Below are 17,208 nucleotides of genomic sequence, written 5' to 3'. Positions count from 1 at the left end.
AGGGCAGCCAGGAAGCAGAGAGAGGAAGAGAAGGGACCAGGGTCCCAGGGTCCCTGGGTCCCCTTCAGGGGCGTGTCCCCAGTGACCTGCCTTCCTCCCTCTTAAAGATCCCACCATATCCTGATAGTGCCTCCGGCTGGCAATCAGTCCTTTCAACACAGGTGCCTCTGGGGGACACTCCAGAGCCAAACTGTAGCATAGTGGATCAGGGATAAAGGTTGGATGTCTCTATTCTAGGAACATTTTGGTAAAAGCAAATAAAGAAAATGACCTAGGGTATTTTCTGTGTAATCCTTGAAGAGACGTTCCTGATATTGGTGATGTGCCATTAATTTCATTCTCATGCATCTTTATATTTTGTTTCCCTTTCTCAGGTACCAAACATCGATTTTGAGGGGCTTTTTGGAAATATGCCAATGGTGATTAAGGTCTCAAAGCAATTATTAGCTGCCCTGGAAATCAGCGATGCTGTAGGTATGAGCTCCTGCCATTGTTTCAGCGGTGGGTAGGGTGGGAAGGGGCTCTCCTGGTGCTGAGCCTTATGCTAGGAATATGACATGTTAATTACTTGGTTCAGAGGTTACTGGAGCCCCACCTCTCCTTTTATCTCAGCTTGCTTTGAGGTAGTGAAGTTTGTCAGTGATAGAAGTTTTAGATGTCTTAGAGTGCAGTGTCGTTCAGACTGATGGTTGTGACCCAGCCATGTGCCTGAACTGATCACTGGAATGGGGGATGGGGTCATGGTGTTGGCTTAAACCAGGCAGCATTCACCTGACTTACGTGGAAGAAAAGTGGATATGGAACAAAATGAGGGCTCTGTCCTCCCCAAGGAAGAGGAAAGGGACCGAGGGAGGTGAAGGACACTGCAACCTTGTTAATGTTTCTTGAGTGTTTATCACCACCCCACATCTGGAGGTTTATCAAGCTGGATCTCAGTTCTCTACAACTGAGGTCGAGGTAGTCTTAAATCTTATTTTACAGGTGAGGAAACTGAAGGAAATTTGCCTGTGTACACATGGCTAGTAGCTGATGGGCTGACATTCAGCTCAGGTCTTTGTCATCCAAGCTCACACCACTAACCTCTGTATCAGTCATAGAATACAACTGTACGTCTGTCACTTTAGAGAAGAGAAACTGCAGCCTGGGCCCTTGAGGAAGGAGAAGCCGACATTGAGTTCACTAGAAAGAAGCCCTGGTGACCCAACTTTAATACAATAACAAAGCATAAAGGACCAATTTATAAGATTTTATAAATCTCTATTATTCATTTATTTGAATTATAAAAGTGATGAGAGGGATTAGTGATTAATCAAGTAATTACTCATTTTTCTTCCAGTTTGTTCCGTTACTTGTTGTCATGTTCAACTTTCTCTAGTGGTTCTAGTTAACCAGATTCCCCAGCGACTTTTCCCCTCTAGCTGCCTTCACATCAAAGATGACTCACGGGACTTTACAGTTCATAGCAAACTGTTTGTTCTTGTATAAAATGGACAGGGGGAGGCTGAGGGCCTGGGCCAGACAGTCAGGGTCAGAGGACCGCCTGGCCAAGAGGCTCTCCATCCAGACCTGAGCGTGGGCATGCTTCCTGCTTCTTCTACCTGTCTGCAGGCCAGGTCAGTTGGCAGGTGTTTCTTTCACAAAGGGAGGTTGAGCTGTTGTTGTCAGGGTGAGCTGGGGTGTAGGTTTGTGAGTTGCAGCTGAGCTGAGGTGGTCTTGCCTCCTGGAAAGCCCCAGGTCTGGCTGCATCACACTGGTGGGTGACACTTAGTATTTTTCCTTCTTCATTTCTTGTCCTAAGTCAAACAAGGCTCCGGTGGCAGGCTTAGATGTGTTGAGCACAGAGGGAAAAGTGGTGGAGAGTCGTAGAAACTGAATAACTCAGAAGCCAGGCCCAGGCGGTGCTGCCTTACAGAGGGGCTGCCGGCAGGTCACAGGGGAGGCGCTTTCGGTACAGGTGAACACTGCAGTGTGGCTTCAGACTGCCACCCCAAAGACCAGCCATTTCCTTTAGTGGATAATGGTAAAGGACAGAATTTGAGCATCTGATAAGTGCAGGGTCTGAGGACAAGAAAAGCAAATTAAAGCTTTGTGAAACCATTAGCAGAGGGCAGATTAACATGGATTATATAAACAATTAAAAAAAATATGTAGTTCTAGATGAACACAATACCTTTATTTTATGTATTTATTTTTCTGTGGTGCTGGGGATCAAACCAAGTGCCTCACACATGCTAAGCAAGCACTCTGCCACTGAGCTACAACCGCAGCTTCTATATCAGCAATTTTTTAAAAACTTAAGTATATTTTACTTTATTTCTAAGTGTCATTTATGTTAACATGTATGAAACATTCCTTTTTTTATTTAGGATTTTGTTTTTATTTGTTTAAATTAAACATTCTTAATGACCCGAACAAATGTATTTCGTATGATAGGATAAAAATAGAAAACCATAGTTAATTATCTGCAGTATTTTAAAATATATAGAGAAAACACTAGAAGTAACTATTGTAAAATAACAAAAGGTGGAAGGACCCATAGAGGAGAGGGAACACTGAGCTGTAAGGAGACCTGAGTGTCAGAGCCTGAGTGGGTGAGGTGTCCGGGCAGGAGTGGAGCTCATGCAGGCTGAGGAGGACGTCTCTGCATTAAAGATGGCTCAGCACAAGGTGTCCCAGGTTAAGCAACGTAAGGAGGGCATCCATCCAACTGTGACCCAACTCAGGATTTCAGAGCCTAAGCAGGACGAGGAGAGCACTGCAGCAGAAGGCCCCTTGTGGGTGGGTTGCATCCCAAAGGAAATGAGGAGGGCATCCACTCAGAAGGCAGCCCGTGAGCGGAAGTGGAAGCCCCGTATTCCCCGTACCTAGCACCTAGCAGGCACTAAGGTATGGACGTGGCTTGTCCCCCAAGGTTCATATGTTGTGAGTTTGGTCCTCAGGGTGGTGATGTTGGGAGGTGAGATCTTTAAGAAGTGAGGCCTGAAGCTAATCTGAAAGGTTTAAAAGGTTCAGTACACAGTCAGCCAACTCCACTGCGCTGGGCCCAAGTTGAGGCAGAACATCATGGCAAAAGGACCTGACAGAAGAAAGCTGTCACCTTATAGCAGTCATGAAGCAGAGAGAGAGAATGATATAGTTTTAGTTTAATTTTATTTTAATACATTTACACAGCACAAAATTAGAAAGGTACAAAAACCATTTAATGAAAAGTCTCCTCTCTGTTCCCAGCCATTCTGCTCTTCTCAACCAGAAGCCACCAGTTGCTACTGTCCTTCAGTCTCTTCCCAGAGACAGTTTATCGGATACCAGCAATTACACATCTTCTCTACCCTGGTTCCTCAGTGCCATTTTTTCAGCTTCATGAATGGCTGCACACAATTCAAACTGTTCTCTCCACAGTGTATTTCCCAGGAGTTTATGTGACCCAGGCTGGGATTTTAAGTTATTTTAAACATGTTCCACAGGAGAAAAAAAATAAATACATGTTTTACAAAATGGCACAGGATACATGTTGTTTTACTATATCTGATGTTTTCTGATGTGTTCTTTTTTAAATTTTTAAATTTTTAGTTGTAGATGGACACAATACCTTTATTTTATTTATTTTTGTGGGGCTGAGGATCAAACCCAGTACCCTCATACGCGAGGCAAGTGCCCTACCATTGAGCCCCAGCCCCAGCCCTGCCGATGTGTTCTTTTCCATTTTATTTCCTCAAAAAAAAAAAAAAAAAAAAAAATGCTGATATTGACCCGTTAAGTAGATTTCATGACTCATATTTTGATTATGCCCCACAGTTTGAATAACACTAGAGATAGTTTCAGTGATGTACAGTGAACTGAGGCTGTGAATCATGATCAGTCTCCAGATAGTGAAAGTTCTCAGAAAGTAGTTGGAAATGGGATAGAAAGGCGGAATGAAGAGGAAAAGGCAGGGAAATACGGGATGGTAGAATGAGGACATTGGGGGCTTAGGAATTCCAGAGTAGCCCTGAAGATCAAAAAGGAGGCAGCCTCACTCCTGCTGCTGGGTCTGTTGAGTGCAGGAGATGGAAGTGAGGCGGCAGGTGGTGAGGTTTGTGGGAAGCAGAATCAGACTAGGTTGAGCCATGTAATGCAGAGGCCTGGCTTCTAGAAACTGCCAGGAACTGTGGTGCTGCTAGGAGTGGTTCCCTGTCTCCTTCTGGAATTTTCCCCCTAAGAGGATGACTCCCCTAACTCCACCCTATTCTGTCCATCACAGAAAAAGCTCCTCCCAGTCCTTGCCCCCTTTACCTGTCTGTCTATAAATAAAAGAGAGTTGGGCGACTGGTGGTTGTAAAGAGACCAGAGTTGGTATGTGGCCCAGACCCGTCACACCCCCTCTCATAAAGAATATTGGCTCTTGTGTGTTTATTGTATAGATAAGTTTTTTGGGGTAACAGATAGAAAAACAGCCAACATCCTCCTCCGGCAGTCAACCCTTTCCTCCTCCATGCAGGATGGGGCAGAGAGGACCCCCACAGAAGTTTGTGGATAACAGTCAAATTTCTCTTATAAAAAGGAACTATAAATAAGGGAATGAATTTAACTTGAGCTGATCTCCAGAAAAGGGAGTTCTGTGGGACACAACATGAGAACAGAGGTGACATTATAGAGAATGGGTTGGGGTCCCCTGAGGGACAGTTATGCCCAGAGCCGCAGAGTTAGTCATGGAAGAAGCGGGAAGTGGATCCTATTTGAAGGAGAACAAGGATGAGGTGTTTTCTTGTGGAACACTTCAAGCTGAAGATAGAAGGGCCAAGTATATTGACTGAAGGAACAAAAGGCAAGAGGAAGAATAATTTTAACAAGGCAGGGAAACAGCACACTCAGGAAACAGCTATAAAAGAAACTGTTCTGTAGAACTTTGCTTAGGAACCAGCACTATGTGCCTAACAGGCTGTGGACCTGGGGCCTGTGAGTAGGTTTCACAGAGTATATAAATTTGGTTAGAAAAAATGATTACATCTTTATCTTTACAAATTTTAAGCTGAAATTTAACATTTTTAAAGTGTGAATGTAGGAACAACCATAAAGTATTAGTAGTACTGTGACTGTTACCAAATGAGGTCACTTGTCCATATCACATTAGATTGTTGCAGTTATCTTGAAACTTTAGTCACACTTAACCAGAAGCAATGTCTCCTGGTTTCTTATGTCACTGAAAGTATGGTGATTATCATGCTCATTGCTGTATTTTGTTGATTAATGCTGTGTAAAGAAGTACATGTGTTGTATATCATAGATTAGTGCTTTTTAACATTACAATATAATAAATCACATTTATCCTCCTATGTTTTTAATTTATGCACAACTAAAAAGTTAAAAACCACGGCTGTAGAAGGATTTTGTTGTCCTTTGCAGATTTTCCTGGAGATTAGAGAGGGAGGGGTTTTTAAGGGGTTCTGATCACATGCCCACATGTAGGATGCTTGTAAATGCCTTACTATGCTTAAACGGAAAGGGCTGGAGGCTCTGTTTCAGGGAACAACTGTGTGTGTGTTCTAAAAAATAAATACCTAGATGATGTGGTTCTCTAAATTTTGCTTGGACTGAGTGCAGTAGTGCACGTCTATGCTCCTAGCTACGTGGGAGGCTGAGGCAGGAGGATCATAAGTACAAGGCCAGGCAGGGCAACTTAGTGAGACCCTGTCTCAAAATAAAATAGAAAGGACTGAGGATATAGCTCAGTGGTAAAGCACCTCTGGGTTTAATCTCTAATTCTGTAAAATATTAATTAACTCTGCTTTAAATGATTCCAACTTTAAGCTATTACATGGAAATTTATAAATTTGGTGGATAGCCTCATCATGTCTTATAACAGAATTTAGCTGATGTTAGAGTTTGGTGCTATACTTTATGATACTGAGAAGAAAATTACTGACATTGTTGTATGCTTGTGTGCTCTCCCAAGGACCTGTGTTTCTCGATCACCGTGATGAACTTGAGGGAACCTACAGGGTCTACTGTCAGAATCATGATGAGGCCATTTCACTGCTGGAAATCTATGAGAAGGATGAGAAGATCCAGAAACATCTTCAGAGCTCCTTGGCAGATCTCAAGTAGGATTTGGCCACTTTGCTTCTATCATTGTTCCTTAGTTTTGCCTTATAGCAATCAGCTTGTATTTGCTTGTATTTGTATTTGTCTGTCTTGTTTTAAACATGATTTATTAAATGACCTGCTTGTCCTTTTCCTATTATATTCATGGAAATCTTAAGAGGTTTCCTGCTTGTATTTTTGTCCATTTAAATCACTTGTATCTGTACCAAGTATTAAGTCAACATTTTTGCATAAGAAGCAGCCAAGAATTAGAGCACTTACCTAGCATACATTAAGGCCCAGGGTTCTACCCCCAGTATTGAACAAAGAAAAAGAAGAAGGAACAGCAGCACTCGAGAAGATAGTGTGGTCTAAATAAACAAGAACATATATGAACCAGGCATGGTGGCATAACCCTGTCATCCCAGCAACAAGGAGGCTAAGGCAGGAGGATTGCAAATTCAAGGCCAGCCTCAGCAACTTAGTGGTTTAGTGCACCTGGGTTCAATGCCTAGTACAAAAAAAAAAAAAAAAAAAAAAAAACATATATGAGAAGACCAAGTGTACATTCTTAGGTAAGAGTCTCCTGGTCTTAGGCAAGTTATGAAGATCTAATATACGTATAAGTAGATCAAAGTGAAGTTAGGGGCTTACTAACTTTAGTAGACTAGATATACCTCCATAGTCATTCCTCATTTTCTTTATCCCATGATTTTTGCCCAGTTAGTAGGTACATTCTGAGAAGAATGAAAAAAATCAATGTCATCTCTCTTAATATGCTCTTTCTCTCTTTCTTCATGCCCACTGCCCTGTAGGAGCCTGTACAGTGAATGGTAAGTGCCTTGCTACTTGATATATGAACTTATTCTGTCTTTTCTTAATTTTTTAAAATTTTTATTTTTTTATTCTTACATATACATGACAGTAGAGTGTATTTTGACATATATTCCTACCTCCCATTTTTGTGGTTGTACATGATGTGGAGTTACGCTGGTCCTGAATTCATATGTGAACATAGGAAAGTTCTGTCCAATTCATTCTATTGTCTTTCCTATTCTCATCCTTCTCCCTTCCCTTCATTCCCCTTTGTCTAATCCAATGAACTTCTACTTTTCCCTCCTCCCCTTGTTGTGTGTTAGCATCTGCATATCAGAGAGAACATTTGGCCTTGGTTTTTTGGGATTGACTTATTTCACTTAATATGATAGTTTCCGGTTCTACTCATTTACTGGCAAATGCCATAACTTCATTCTTTATGGCTGAGTAATATTCCATTGTATATGTATACAGTATTTTCTTTATCCATTCATTGGATGAAGAGTCACTGGTGTTGGTTCCCATAACTTAGCTGTTGTGAATTGAGCTGCTGTAAACACTGATTTGGCTATGCTGATTTTATGACTTTATTTTCTTAATAGACAGAAACATAGACGTAGACTTACCTGGCCATATTTTTTCCATAGCACTTTATGTATTTGTTGGTTTATTGCCTATCTAATCCCAACATAGCAGGGACTTTTTAGGTCTCTGTTAAATTCCCAGTACTTGGTATTTATGCCCAGTAAATAATCATAATGACCTTTTAGTTAACAATAGACCACCATGTGTACAGCAGTGGACCCATCGGATCATATTGCCTGGGCCACAGTCTGAGTCTGTGTAAGTGCTCTCTGTGATGTCTGCACAACAACGAAATCCCCGCCAGCACATTTCTCAGGTCCTGGGCCAGTCGTTGAGCAATGTATAACTATATTTGTTGAATGAAGGAAACTGGAAAGTGGAGTAAAGGAACAGAACCGTATTTAGGAATAACAGAATCCTGAGAGAGTGTACTGCGGACAACTGACTGGCGTTCTTTTTGCCTTCTCTTACAGGGGCTGCACCAATTATATTAACCTGGGCTCCTTCCTCATCAAACCAGTACAGAGAGTGATGCGCTACCCGCTGCTGCTCATGGAGCTGCTGAATTCCACCCCAGAATCCCACCCAGATAAAGTGCCTTTAACCAACGCGGTCCTTGCTGTCAAAGAAATCAACGTTAACATTAATGAATATAAACGTAGAAAGGATCTGGGTAAGCACAGCTTCAGTGCTGAAACGGAGGTGTGCCCCGTGAAAGTGCCTTCCTTCTTGAAAGAATTACTTCAGGGTCGGACAAGACAGGTGACAGGTGTAATAGGGTTGTGGTAAAGAAGTGGTAGTAGAATTTGGGACAAATGTGATATTGGGGCGGGGGGAAGGAGTAGTAGTAAATAATAAAAGCCCCACAGTGGGCCATTGGAAATAAAGCACCAGTGACAAAGCAATAGGCAGAGTCTTAACCCCAGACGAGGCAGACTGGAGCAGGCCTGCCCAGAGGCCTCTGCACACACACGCCTTCCCTCTCTGCTCATTTGGGGCAGTTCTTTTCCATCCCTGCTCAGGTGCACACCTAATCAGAGGTCTTACTGCCTCCTGTAAACTTGGGACTTTTTATCTTCTTTTAGAAAACCCCAGTCTGCCTACCTCCCTGGGTCCCCTCATTCCAGCCCCTCCCTCCCCCCCAGGTGACCAGACACCCCTCCTCCTAGATAGCATGGAATGAACTGGACCTTCTACTTCTCTTCCGTCGACTGAGGCCCTAGTGTGAACACTCATGCAGTGAGGCCACTGGGGGATTGACTTGCTTTCATAACCTTGGACAATCCATAACGTAGTGTTATACCTTTGTCTGTTCGTCCACCACTCTCCACACTTTATCTAAAGTTATCTAAAACCATCCTGTCTTCTACCTCACTCACCCACCCACACTCGTATGTGATGCTGACTGGCTTTGAGAGCTCCCTGCCATGGAGCCCTTTCTCGTGGTTCTGTCGCCTGATGTGACGTGGTCTTCATTTTCTACAACAACGTGTCCTTTCTGCTCCCATTCAGTCTTCCCCCTGAAATCCTTCTATTGCTGTCTCCGGGCATTTCTGCAGATTGTGCCTGATATATGACGACGTTAATCAAACAACTAATGTACAGCACTTAACCCTGTGAAAGCACTGGATATAAAGATCTCATTTGTATATGAGGCTTGTTTTAGGAGTCTTAAAGGGCTCAAAATTACTATCACTTTCTGCATTTTATTGAAGAGGAAAATGAGGCTTAAGAAAGTAAAACAGCCTACTCAAGGCCATCCTTGACTAAGTGGCAGAGCCAGGCGTCAGACTCAGGGCTTTTCTGACTCCAGCCTTTGGTTCTTCCCTCACGCCTTGGCCCCTTTCCTCGTCTCCAGCTCTTCTCCCAGCTGCCTACAGCCTCTCTCTGCTGTTCTTCAGCTATTGAATCTGTTCATAAATGATTATTTGGATTAATATTTTGTCTACTCAGTTATAAGCTCATTGATGACAAACACTAGCGCCAGTTTGAGTTGTTGTTTTCTTTTTTTATCAGTTTTGGGGAAAAGGTACATATGTTCAGTTTGTCAGGCTCATTTAATTCAGGCTCAGGAAAGTGCTTTTTTGACTGACCATCTTGACTTGCCCCTTAGTGCTCAAGTACCGGAAGGGTGATGAAGATAGCCTCATGGAGAAAATTTCCAAGCTGAACATCCACTCCATTATCAAGAAATCCAACCGAGTCAGCAGTCACCTGAAGCACCTCACCGGCTTTGCTCCCCAGGTGAGATCCCTGCCCCCGAAGGCACAGTGCATCTGACAACTTTTCAGGGCTCCAGGGAACAGTCGATGGGCACAGTCAATGGGCACACTTCCCTCCTTGGTGCCTCCTCTGGTTTTGCTAGAGGAAATAGCTGCTGATAAATTGAATCCAAGCCCTCAACCCTCCATTTGTTCCTTGGTGAGCTGCTTATAATATATACAAAGGCAAATTAGGAGGCCAGATCAGCTAGCATATAATAATTATTGTGATTTCAATGCCTCTAGGGAGCCTGTAATCTGTTTGGGGAGACAAAACTAAAATCATAGACATATTAAGCTACAAAGGATTTAAGAGATTACTAGTTGAGTACCTTATGTTACAAATAAGGATACAAAAGGTAGGAGATTGAGTGACTTGAACAGCAGTTCAGCAACAGTGCAGAGAGCAGATCTGACGTCTCCAGGCTGCAGTCTGCTGTATCACGTCATTCAGGATGACAGTTAGTGGAAAATACAGGCCAGGAAACATTCAGTCACTAAGTTTTACACTTTGTTCCCCAATTGCTATGATACTTAGAAAAACATTTCAACAAGAGTTGGCCCAAAAGTTCATCTGAGCTTTAGTGGGAGTGGAGCAGGTTTGACCTAGGGAGAGGACAGGGTCTACCAGGGAGAGAACCCACAGGGAAAGGCCCTGGGTCAGCAGGTGTAGTAGGGCCGGAGGATGGGGAAGAGGGCAGCCTAACCAGAGCAGAGGACTTACATCAGAGCAGAGGGAAGGCAGGCTGGAGGGAAGAGGCCCAAGTGCATTTTGGAGGTCTTTCAAGCCACACAGAGGTGTTTAAATTCAATCCAGTATGTGATTCAGGAGAACATTAAAGGCTTAAAATTTAAACGAAAGATGTTCTTAAGAGAGAGGGTCCAATTTGCTAACAGCACTTGTTTATTTTGAACAGATAAAAGATGAAGTATTTGAAGAAACAGAAAAGAATTTCCGAATGCAAGAAAGATTGATTAAATCTTTTATCCGAGACCTTTCCCTCTACCTCCAACATATCCGGGTAATGTCAGCATTGCTCTCGTTAGAAAATTCTGTCCACTTTCCTGTTCATCTAGCATATGGGTCAATAAGTAATATGGACTCAACCATTTTGACATGAAGTGCTTTTTATTGGAATGCCTGTAAGTTACTTAAAAGTTATACAGTGTTTAGAAGATTAGCACTGTTAATTTTATTAACTTCCATTGGTGCATTATAATTATAAAATAGTAGGATTTATTTTGATATACTCATATATGCACATAACATATTTGTTCAGTTTTATTGCCTGATACCTCCCCTTTCCTTCTTCTCCCTCCTCACTGGTCCCTATCCTCCTTTTTTCATGAAATTTCCCTCTTTAGCCCATTTTCCTCTCTAGCTTCCACTTATGAGAGAAAACCTACGGTTCCTGACTTTCTGAGTATGGCTTGTTTCACTTCATGTGGTATTCTCCAGTTCTATCCATTTTCCTGTAGATGACATGATTTCATTCTTTATGGCTGTATAAAAAGGCGTTGTGTATATATACCACATTTTCTTTATCTGTTCATCTGTTGATGGGCACCTAGACCAGACCCATAACTTGGCTATTGTGGATCATGCTGCTGGAAACATGTCTTCTTAGATTGGTGCCACGTAGAAAGGCCTTTCCTATACCAAGATCAAAAACCATCTCCCATGCTTTAGTGCTTCATTGTGCCATTATTTTAAGTTTAATTCATTGCTGTAGCTGGAATTTATTTTAGTTACAAAGTCTGAGGTGGGCATCCAGCTTTGTCTTCAAGATATCTTTCATCTTTTATTGAGTGCACCCACTGATTTGAAATGCCCTCTACATTCCTTTTATATAACTCCTTTCAGGTTGTTAAAAAATGTAATTTGGTCTAAAGTAAGGCTTATAAAACTTTCCAGGAACACATTAACTTAAAGTGAGATTTGAAAGAACAGTATTAGGGCAGCTAACTACCAAGTATGTTCCCTTGTCTTACAGCTTCTTAGAACTGTCCCCTAATTTTGATGAGTCTGTGGTGGTTGTTTTTTCCCCAGGTTTTCTGAATGTGTAGCAAATGCAAGCCTGAGCCCCCGGCATGGACGGCTCTTTCCATAGCAATGGCAATAGTATTTTGAGGTGGGACATATGGAACATTCAGTGGATGGCACAATTTGGTTTTGACCACTAGGGTAGAAATTGAGAGAGAACATGTGGAACAATTTTGTCACTAACATAAAATTAAAAAGCCCTGCCAAATAATAAAATTTGGTAGATTGGCTGATAGGGAGTCAGGAAGAAAATGAACTAAGATTCATTGACCATATAATTTAGTATCTATATTGGCATATGGACTGATACTTGGGGACTCTAATACTTCTCTAAAAGAAAATAAAAGGACATCATGTTTCACATTAGTTCTGTTTTGGAAAGGAATTAGGAAGATCCCCCTGCTCATCCTTTAGACAAAGCACTGGTTTTATTTATATGTAGAGATATAGGACTTAAAACAAAAGATCTAAAAAATATTATAAAATATCAAACCAACATATAAGTCCTTGATAGGCTTTGCTACTGACAGCTTTATTTTGTTTACCCCTGAAATGCCCTAATAGAGTTTTTAATATTTTTAGATTTTGAGTTAATATCAATTTAATAGGCATCCCTAAATGTAATAAAGAAGGCAAAGCTGGGCACGGTGGCACATACTTGTAATCTTATCAGCTTAGGAAGCCGAGGCAGGAGTATTTGAGGTTCAAAGCTAGCCTCAGCAACTTAGTGAGGCCCTGTCTCAAAATGAGAGGCCTGGGGAGGTGGCTTAGTGGTTAAGTATCCCTATGTTCAGTCCCCAGTACAAAAAAAAAAAAAAAAAAAGAAAAGAAAAAAAAAATCAGAAGGGAAAGCCCAACACGGTGGCAGGCAGTCAAAGAAAACCAGCCCTGGACTCAAACTATCATGACCAACCAGAAGGTGGAGGGAGATAGAGACAGTTAGCAAGCATTAATATTTTTTGCAGAGACAGGAAGAAGCAGAGCAGGGAGAAAGTCATCAGGGGAGTCAAAATCAGAGTGGGGGAAGTAGGACAGAGATTGTCAAGAGTGGAGGTCATGTCGGTCATCCCTGAGAAGGTGACAGCATGAGCCAAGACTGCAGGAGGGGAGGTGATTGATCGTCATCAGTTCCGTAGGAATCATCTTGGTTCTAATTTTGATTTACTTTTTTGGTGAATTAATAAACCCTCTCACCTCGGGGGCATAGAAAAATGCTAAAGAGAGGATTAAAAACCTTAGTCTTGGCTTCTCTCTGTGCCCCATAAATCACAGTTATAAAAGTTTGCTTGTTTCAAAGTTGAAATTTTTTACTAGAAAAGAGAGTTTGCACGATGGAACCCTTTGTTTCAGACCACTGTACGGAATGAGTGCCGAAGGCTAGAAAGTGTTGTGTGTTCTTACTTGTGTCTCTAACTGGCTCCAGGAATCAGCCTGTGTGAAAGTGGTGGCTGCTGTGAGCATGTGGGATCTGTGCATGGAGAGGGGACACCGTGACCTGGAGCAGTTTGAGAAGGTGCATCGCTACATCAGTGACCAGCTCTTTACAAATTTTGTAAGTGACTCCATTCAGTCCATTTCTCATAGCTGGGTCATCTCAGATGGCAGTTAATTCTGCCCTTTAGTTAAGTTCATATCAAGGTTTATATTCAGAATAGGACTGAGTTGTGAGGGACAGGTGGGGCCTGTATGTATTCAATGGATTTTGTGTGTGTGTGTGTGTGTGTGATGGAATTAGTCTCAGAGAGCAAACTAGGAAAGGAAAATTAGGAAATTTAATCTGGCATCACTGTAATTCTGATAATTCTGATAGAAAGATAATTATTTCTGAATATTCCTTTTCAAGTTGAGATATTACCAAATAGATCTTCATAAAGTATAAGCTACTTTCTTAAAAAAGAACCAAATTGCTTGGGAATTTCTGAACAGATGTATATAGGCTTAATTGCAAATAGAATTGGGTGGGGTGTGAGTTTCTTGGAGTTCTCTGTATGGCTGAAGGAAAATAGGGGGCACACTTAGGAATTTGCAGGTGTTCTAACAGAAAATTACTTCAATGAAACGCTACTAAGTACCTTGTTATGGTCTATCATCTGTTCAGTACCCTACCCTCAATGTCTGTCCTTTTAGAAAGAAAAAATCTTTTGAAAAGTAAAAACAGGTATTTCCAAGTAGTGTCATGACTAGAAACAGTATTATAGATATGTGAAAGTTACTCTGCCCCTTAAAAAATAAAAAATCAAGCTATATCAACAGGCTATATGGATAACACATAATAAGTATTACCTTGTAGACTATCAGGTCTCCTTTCTTTTTAAAAATTTTTTTTAGTTATAGATAGACACAATACCTTTTTTTAAAATTGTTTAGTTGTTAAGTCTTTATTTTATTGATATGTGGTGCTGAGAATTGAACCTAATGCCTCACATATGCTAGGCAAGCGGTCTACCACTGAGCCACCTCCCCAGCCTATCACATCTCATTTCTAAGGCTCACGTATGCACGTGCACTTCAGCATGCATCAACTGAGTAGCTAAAGTGGGATCAGCATCCTTTGCAAATACCTTGATGTTTGAGAATTGTTGGAGACATATATGCTGAGATTTTGTGGAATCTGTTAGTGGGGCCCAGCTGTGGGTTTGCGTGGGGTCAGCTGTGTGCACTGTGGTCAAAGCAGTAGTACAGACACTACAAAATCAGCCTCATGAGTGTTTTGGAGACTTGTAAAGACAGGATTCTGACCAACTGAGCAAGGTGCCTTTCTCATCCCTACAGAAGGAGAGGACCGAGCGACTTGTCATCTCTCCCTTGAATCAGCTACTGAGCATGTTCACAGGGCCCCACAAGTTGGTACAGAAGCGCTTTGACAAGCTTCTGGACTTCTACAACTGCACAGAACGGGCAGAGAAGTTAAAGGACAAGAAGACTCTGGAGGAGCTCCAGTCTGCCCGGAACAACTATGAGGCCCTGAATGCACAGTTGCTGGATGAGCTGCCCAAGTTCCAGCAGTACGCGCAGGGCCTCTTCACCAACTGCATCCACGGCTACGCGGAAGCCCACTGCGACTTTGTGCAGCAGGCGCTGGAACAGTTGCAGCCGCTTCTTTCGGTGAGTCCCTTACCCTCTGTGGAAAAGTCATCTCTGAAGTTCTGGGGCTTTTCTGAGAGTGCACAGTGGGGGTTTTTCAAAAGGTTATCCGAACTAGAAAGATTAAGTGTGTCGTTCAGTTGAGCCCTTCAGAATCTTGATCTCTTGATGGTGCCGTGAAACCTGGGGCTTTTTTAAACTTTCTCCATCTTGAGCAATCCCCAGAAGTGCTGCCACCCTGGCCCCTAGGCGGCGCTGCAGAGCACCTCGTCTCCCGCATTGGCTGCCGGTGGTAGCTCACACCTGGCAAACTGCAGCTGAACTCTAGCTTCTAGGTGGTTCTAGAGACTGTCGGTCCCAGGGTATTTTCACCCACATTCTCTTGTTTCCTGTCTCATCTCTTTCCATTGACTGCAGTTACTCAAAGTTGCCGGCAGAGAGGGAAACCTGATTGCTATCTTCCATGAGGAGCACAGCAGGGTTCTGCAGCAACTCCAGGTCTTCACCTTCTTCCCCGAGTCTCTCCCAGCTACCAAGAAACCGTTTGAGAGGAAAACGACAGACCGCCAGTCTGCTCGGAAGCCCCTCCTGGGCATGGTAAGTGTGAACTGAGAGGTAGCACACCCTGGGGGTTAAGAGTGTGAACTCCAAATGGGCAGGGTGGCATGCGCCTGTGATCCTAGCTACTCAGGAGACCGAGGCAGGTGGATCAATAGTTCAAGGCCAGCCTGGGGAACTTAGTGAGACCTTGTCTCAAAATAAAATTTTAAAAAGCCTGGGGTAGCTAAGTGGTAGAGACTTGTCTAGCACATGTGAGGCCCTATATTCAATCCCTGGTGTGGGGATTGGGAAGGAAGGAGTGTCAACTCCAGAGCTGGACCACCTGGGTTCACATCCCAGCATGGATGCTTGCCCGCTGTCTTTGAGCGTGTGGCTTCCCTTCTGGGCCTTAGTCCCTCATCTCTAGACATAGATGATAACTAATACCTACATCATAGGGTTCTCACAAAGCTAAAATGAGTTAATATATGGAAAACTCTTAAGAAAATGCCTAGCATGCCAGGCCAGGGGTGCACGCCTATAATCCCAGCAGCTTGGAAGACTGAGTAGGAGGATTGCAAGTTCTAAGCCAGCCTCAGCAATTTAGCAAGGCTAAGCAACTCTGTGAGACCCTGTCTCTAAATATAATATAAAAAAGTGCTGGGGATGTGGCTTAATGGTTAAGCACCCCTGGGTTTAATCCCCAGTACCAAAAAAGAAAGAAAAGAAAAGTTTACATAGTAAGCATTATGCAAGTATCATATCATCCTCATCCTCATCATTGTTGATGGACCTGGCTCTTGTCTCTGAAGATGATCAGTTTAAATGTTATTGGGTGTCATCTGTCACAGCCTAATGCATTCATTTACTATTTCCTGAGTATCAGCACTGTGCCTCCTGGTACCTGATAGCAGCCACCTGTAGTTTTCTCATACTTGATATGAAGGTCAGGCTTGGATCTTACTGAAGTATTAATACTAATACATTGATTTAAGGGTATATTCTGCCAGGCCTGCCAATTTTTGATCATGTGTTAGAAAAGGCATTATAGTCAATCACCAACTGCTTTTTTAACTCGGTTCTTTTGTATTTTAAACATTAGGGTAAGGTGCACCAGGTTATATGGGCTCATAATCTAAAAATATGCTGCTATGCCTTTGCTAATGATATTTTTGCTCATTATAATCCCATAGATGTTTACATTACCTTAAAAGGTAAAACCAAATTTATTATTACCCTTAGTTTTTCTTTTTATGACTGTTAACTTGTTTTTATAGATGGTGAAGTCAAGTTAGGGAAATTCTCAATTATTTATGTGCATCTAGCAAATTATGAGAAGACCTAGTGATGTTACTTAGGTATTTCGATATTTTCATAGCTACAAAGGTACCAAAACATTGCTAAGAGGCCGTGAGTTTTGCCTAACCACACCGGCTCGCTCAGTTATGGAAACATCCGATGGGGTGGTGAGTGGCTGATGGTCAGTGCCTCCCTTCTGGGACTCTACAAGATGAGATTAAATATGGCTGCCAGGGTAATGGCCAGGCAGGGCTTCTTGTTATGGTGTCTCGTGTGTTGCCTTTCAGCCAAGTTACATGCTACAGTCAGAAGAACTCCGAGCCTCCCTGCTGGCAAGGTATCCCCCCGAGAAACTCTTCCAGGCAGAACGGAACTTCAATGCTGCTCAGGACTTGGATGTCTCACTTTTGGAAGGTGACCTGGTGGGTGTGATCAAAAAGAAAGACCCCATGGGCAGTCAGAACCGCTGGCTGATTGACAATGGAGGTAAGAATTTTAGATATCAGATGAAAGTAACTA

General features: G+C 42.5%; 1 protein-coding gene across 1 annotated transcript in view; it reads left to right on the top strand.

Annotated features, from left to right (window-relative positions):
- The window catches only part of Dnmbp (dynamin binding protein), a 94,953-nt gene that overhangs the window by 73,217 nt on the left and 4,528 nt on the right, over window positions 1-17,208 (top strand). Inside the window, 10 exon segments of the mRNA XM_047553218.1 lie at window positions 375-474; window positions 5,933-6,080; window positions 6,876-6,893; window positions 7,935-8,134; window positions 9,575-9,705; window positions 10,640-10,744; window positions 13,190-13,318; window positions 14,539-14,871; window positions 15,268-15,447; window positions 16,977-17,175. Of these exon segments, the coding sequence (XP_047409174.1) occupies window positions 375-474; window positions 5,933-6,080; window positions 6,876-6,893; window positions 7,935-8,134; window positions 9,575-9,705; window positions 10,640-10,744; window positions 13,190-13,318; window positions 14,539-14,871; window positions 15,268-15,447; window positions 16,977-17,175 (1,543 nt within the window).

Source organism: Sciurus carolinensis, chromosome 5 (assembly GCF_902686445.1).
Source record: "Sciurus carolinensis chromosome 5, mSciCar1.2, whole genome shotgun sequence".
Lineage (NCBI taxonomy): Eukaryota > Metazoa > Chordata > Mammalia > Rodentia > Sciuridae > Sciurus > Sciurus carolinensis.
Note: the sequence above shows the minus strand (reverse complement) of the source record. Positions and strands in the feature narration are given on the sequence as shown.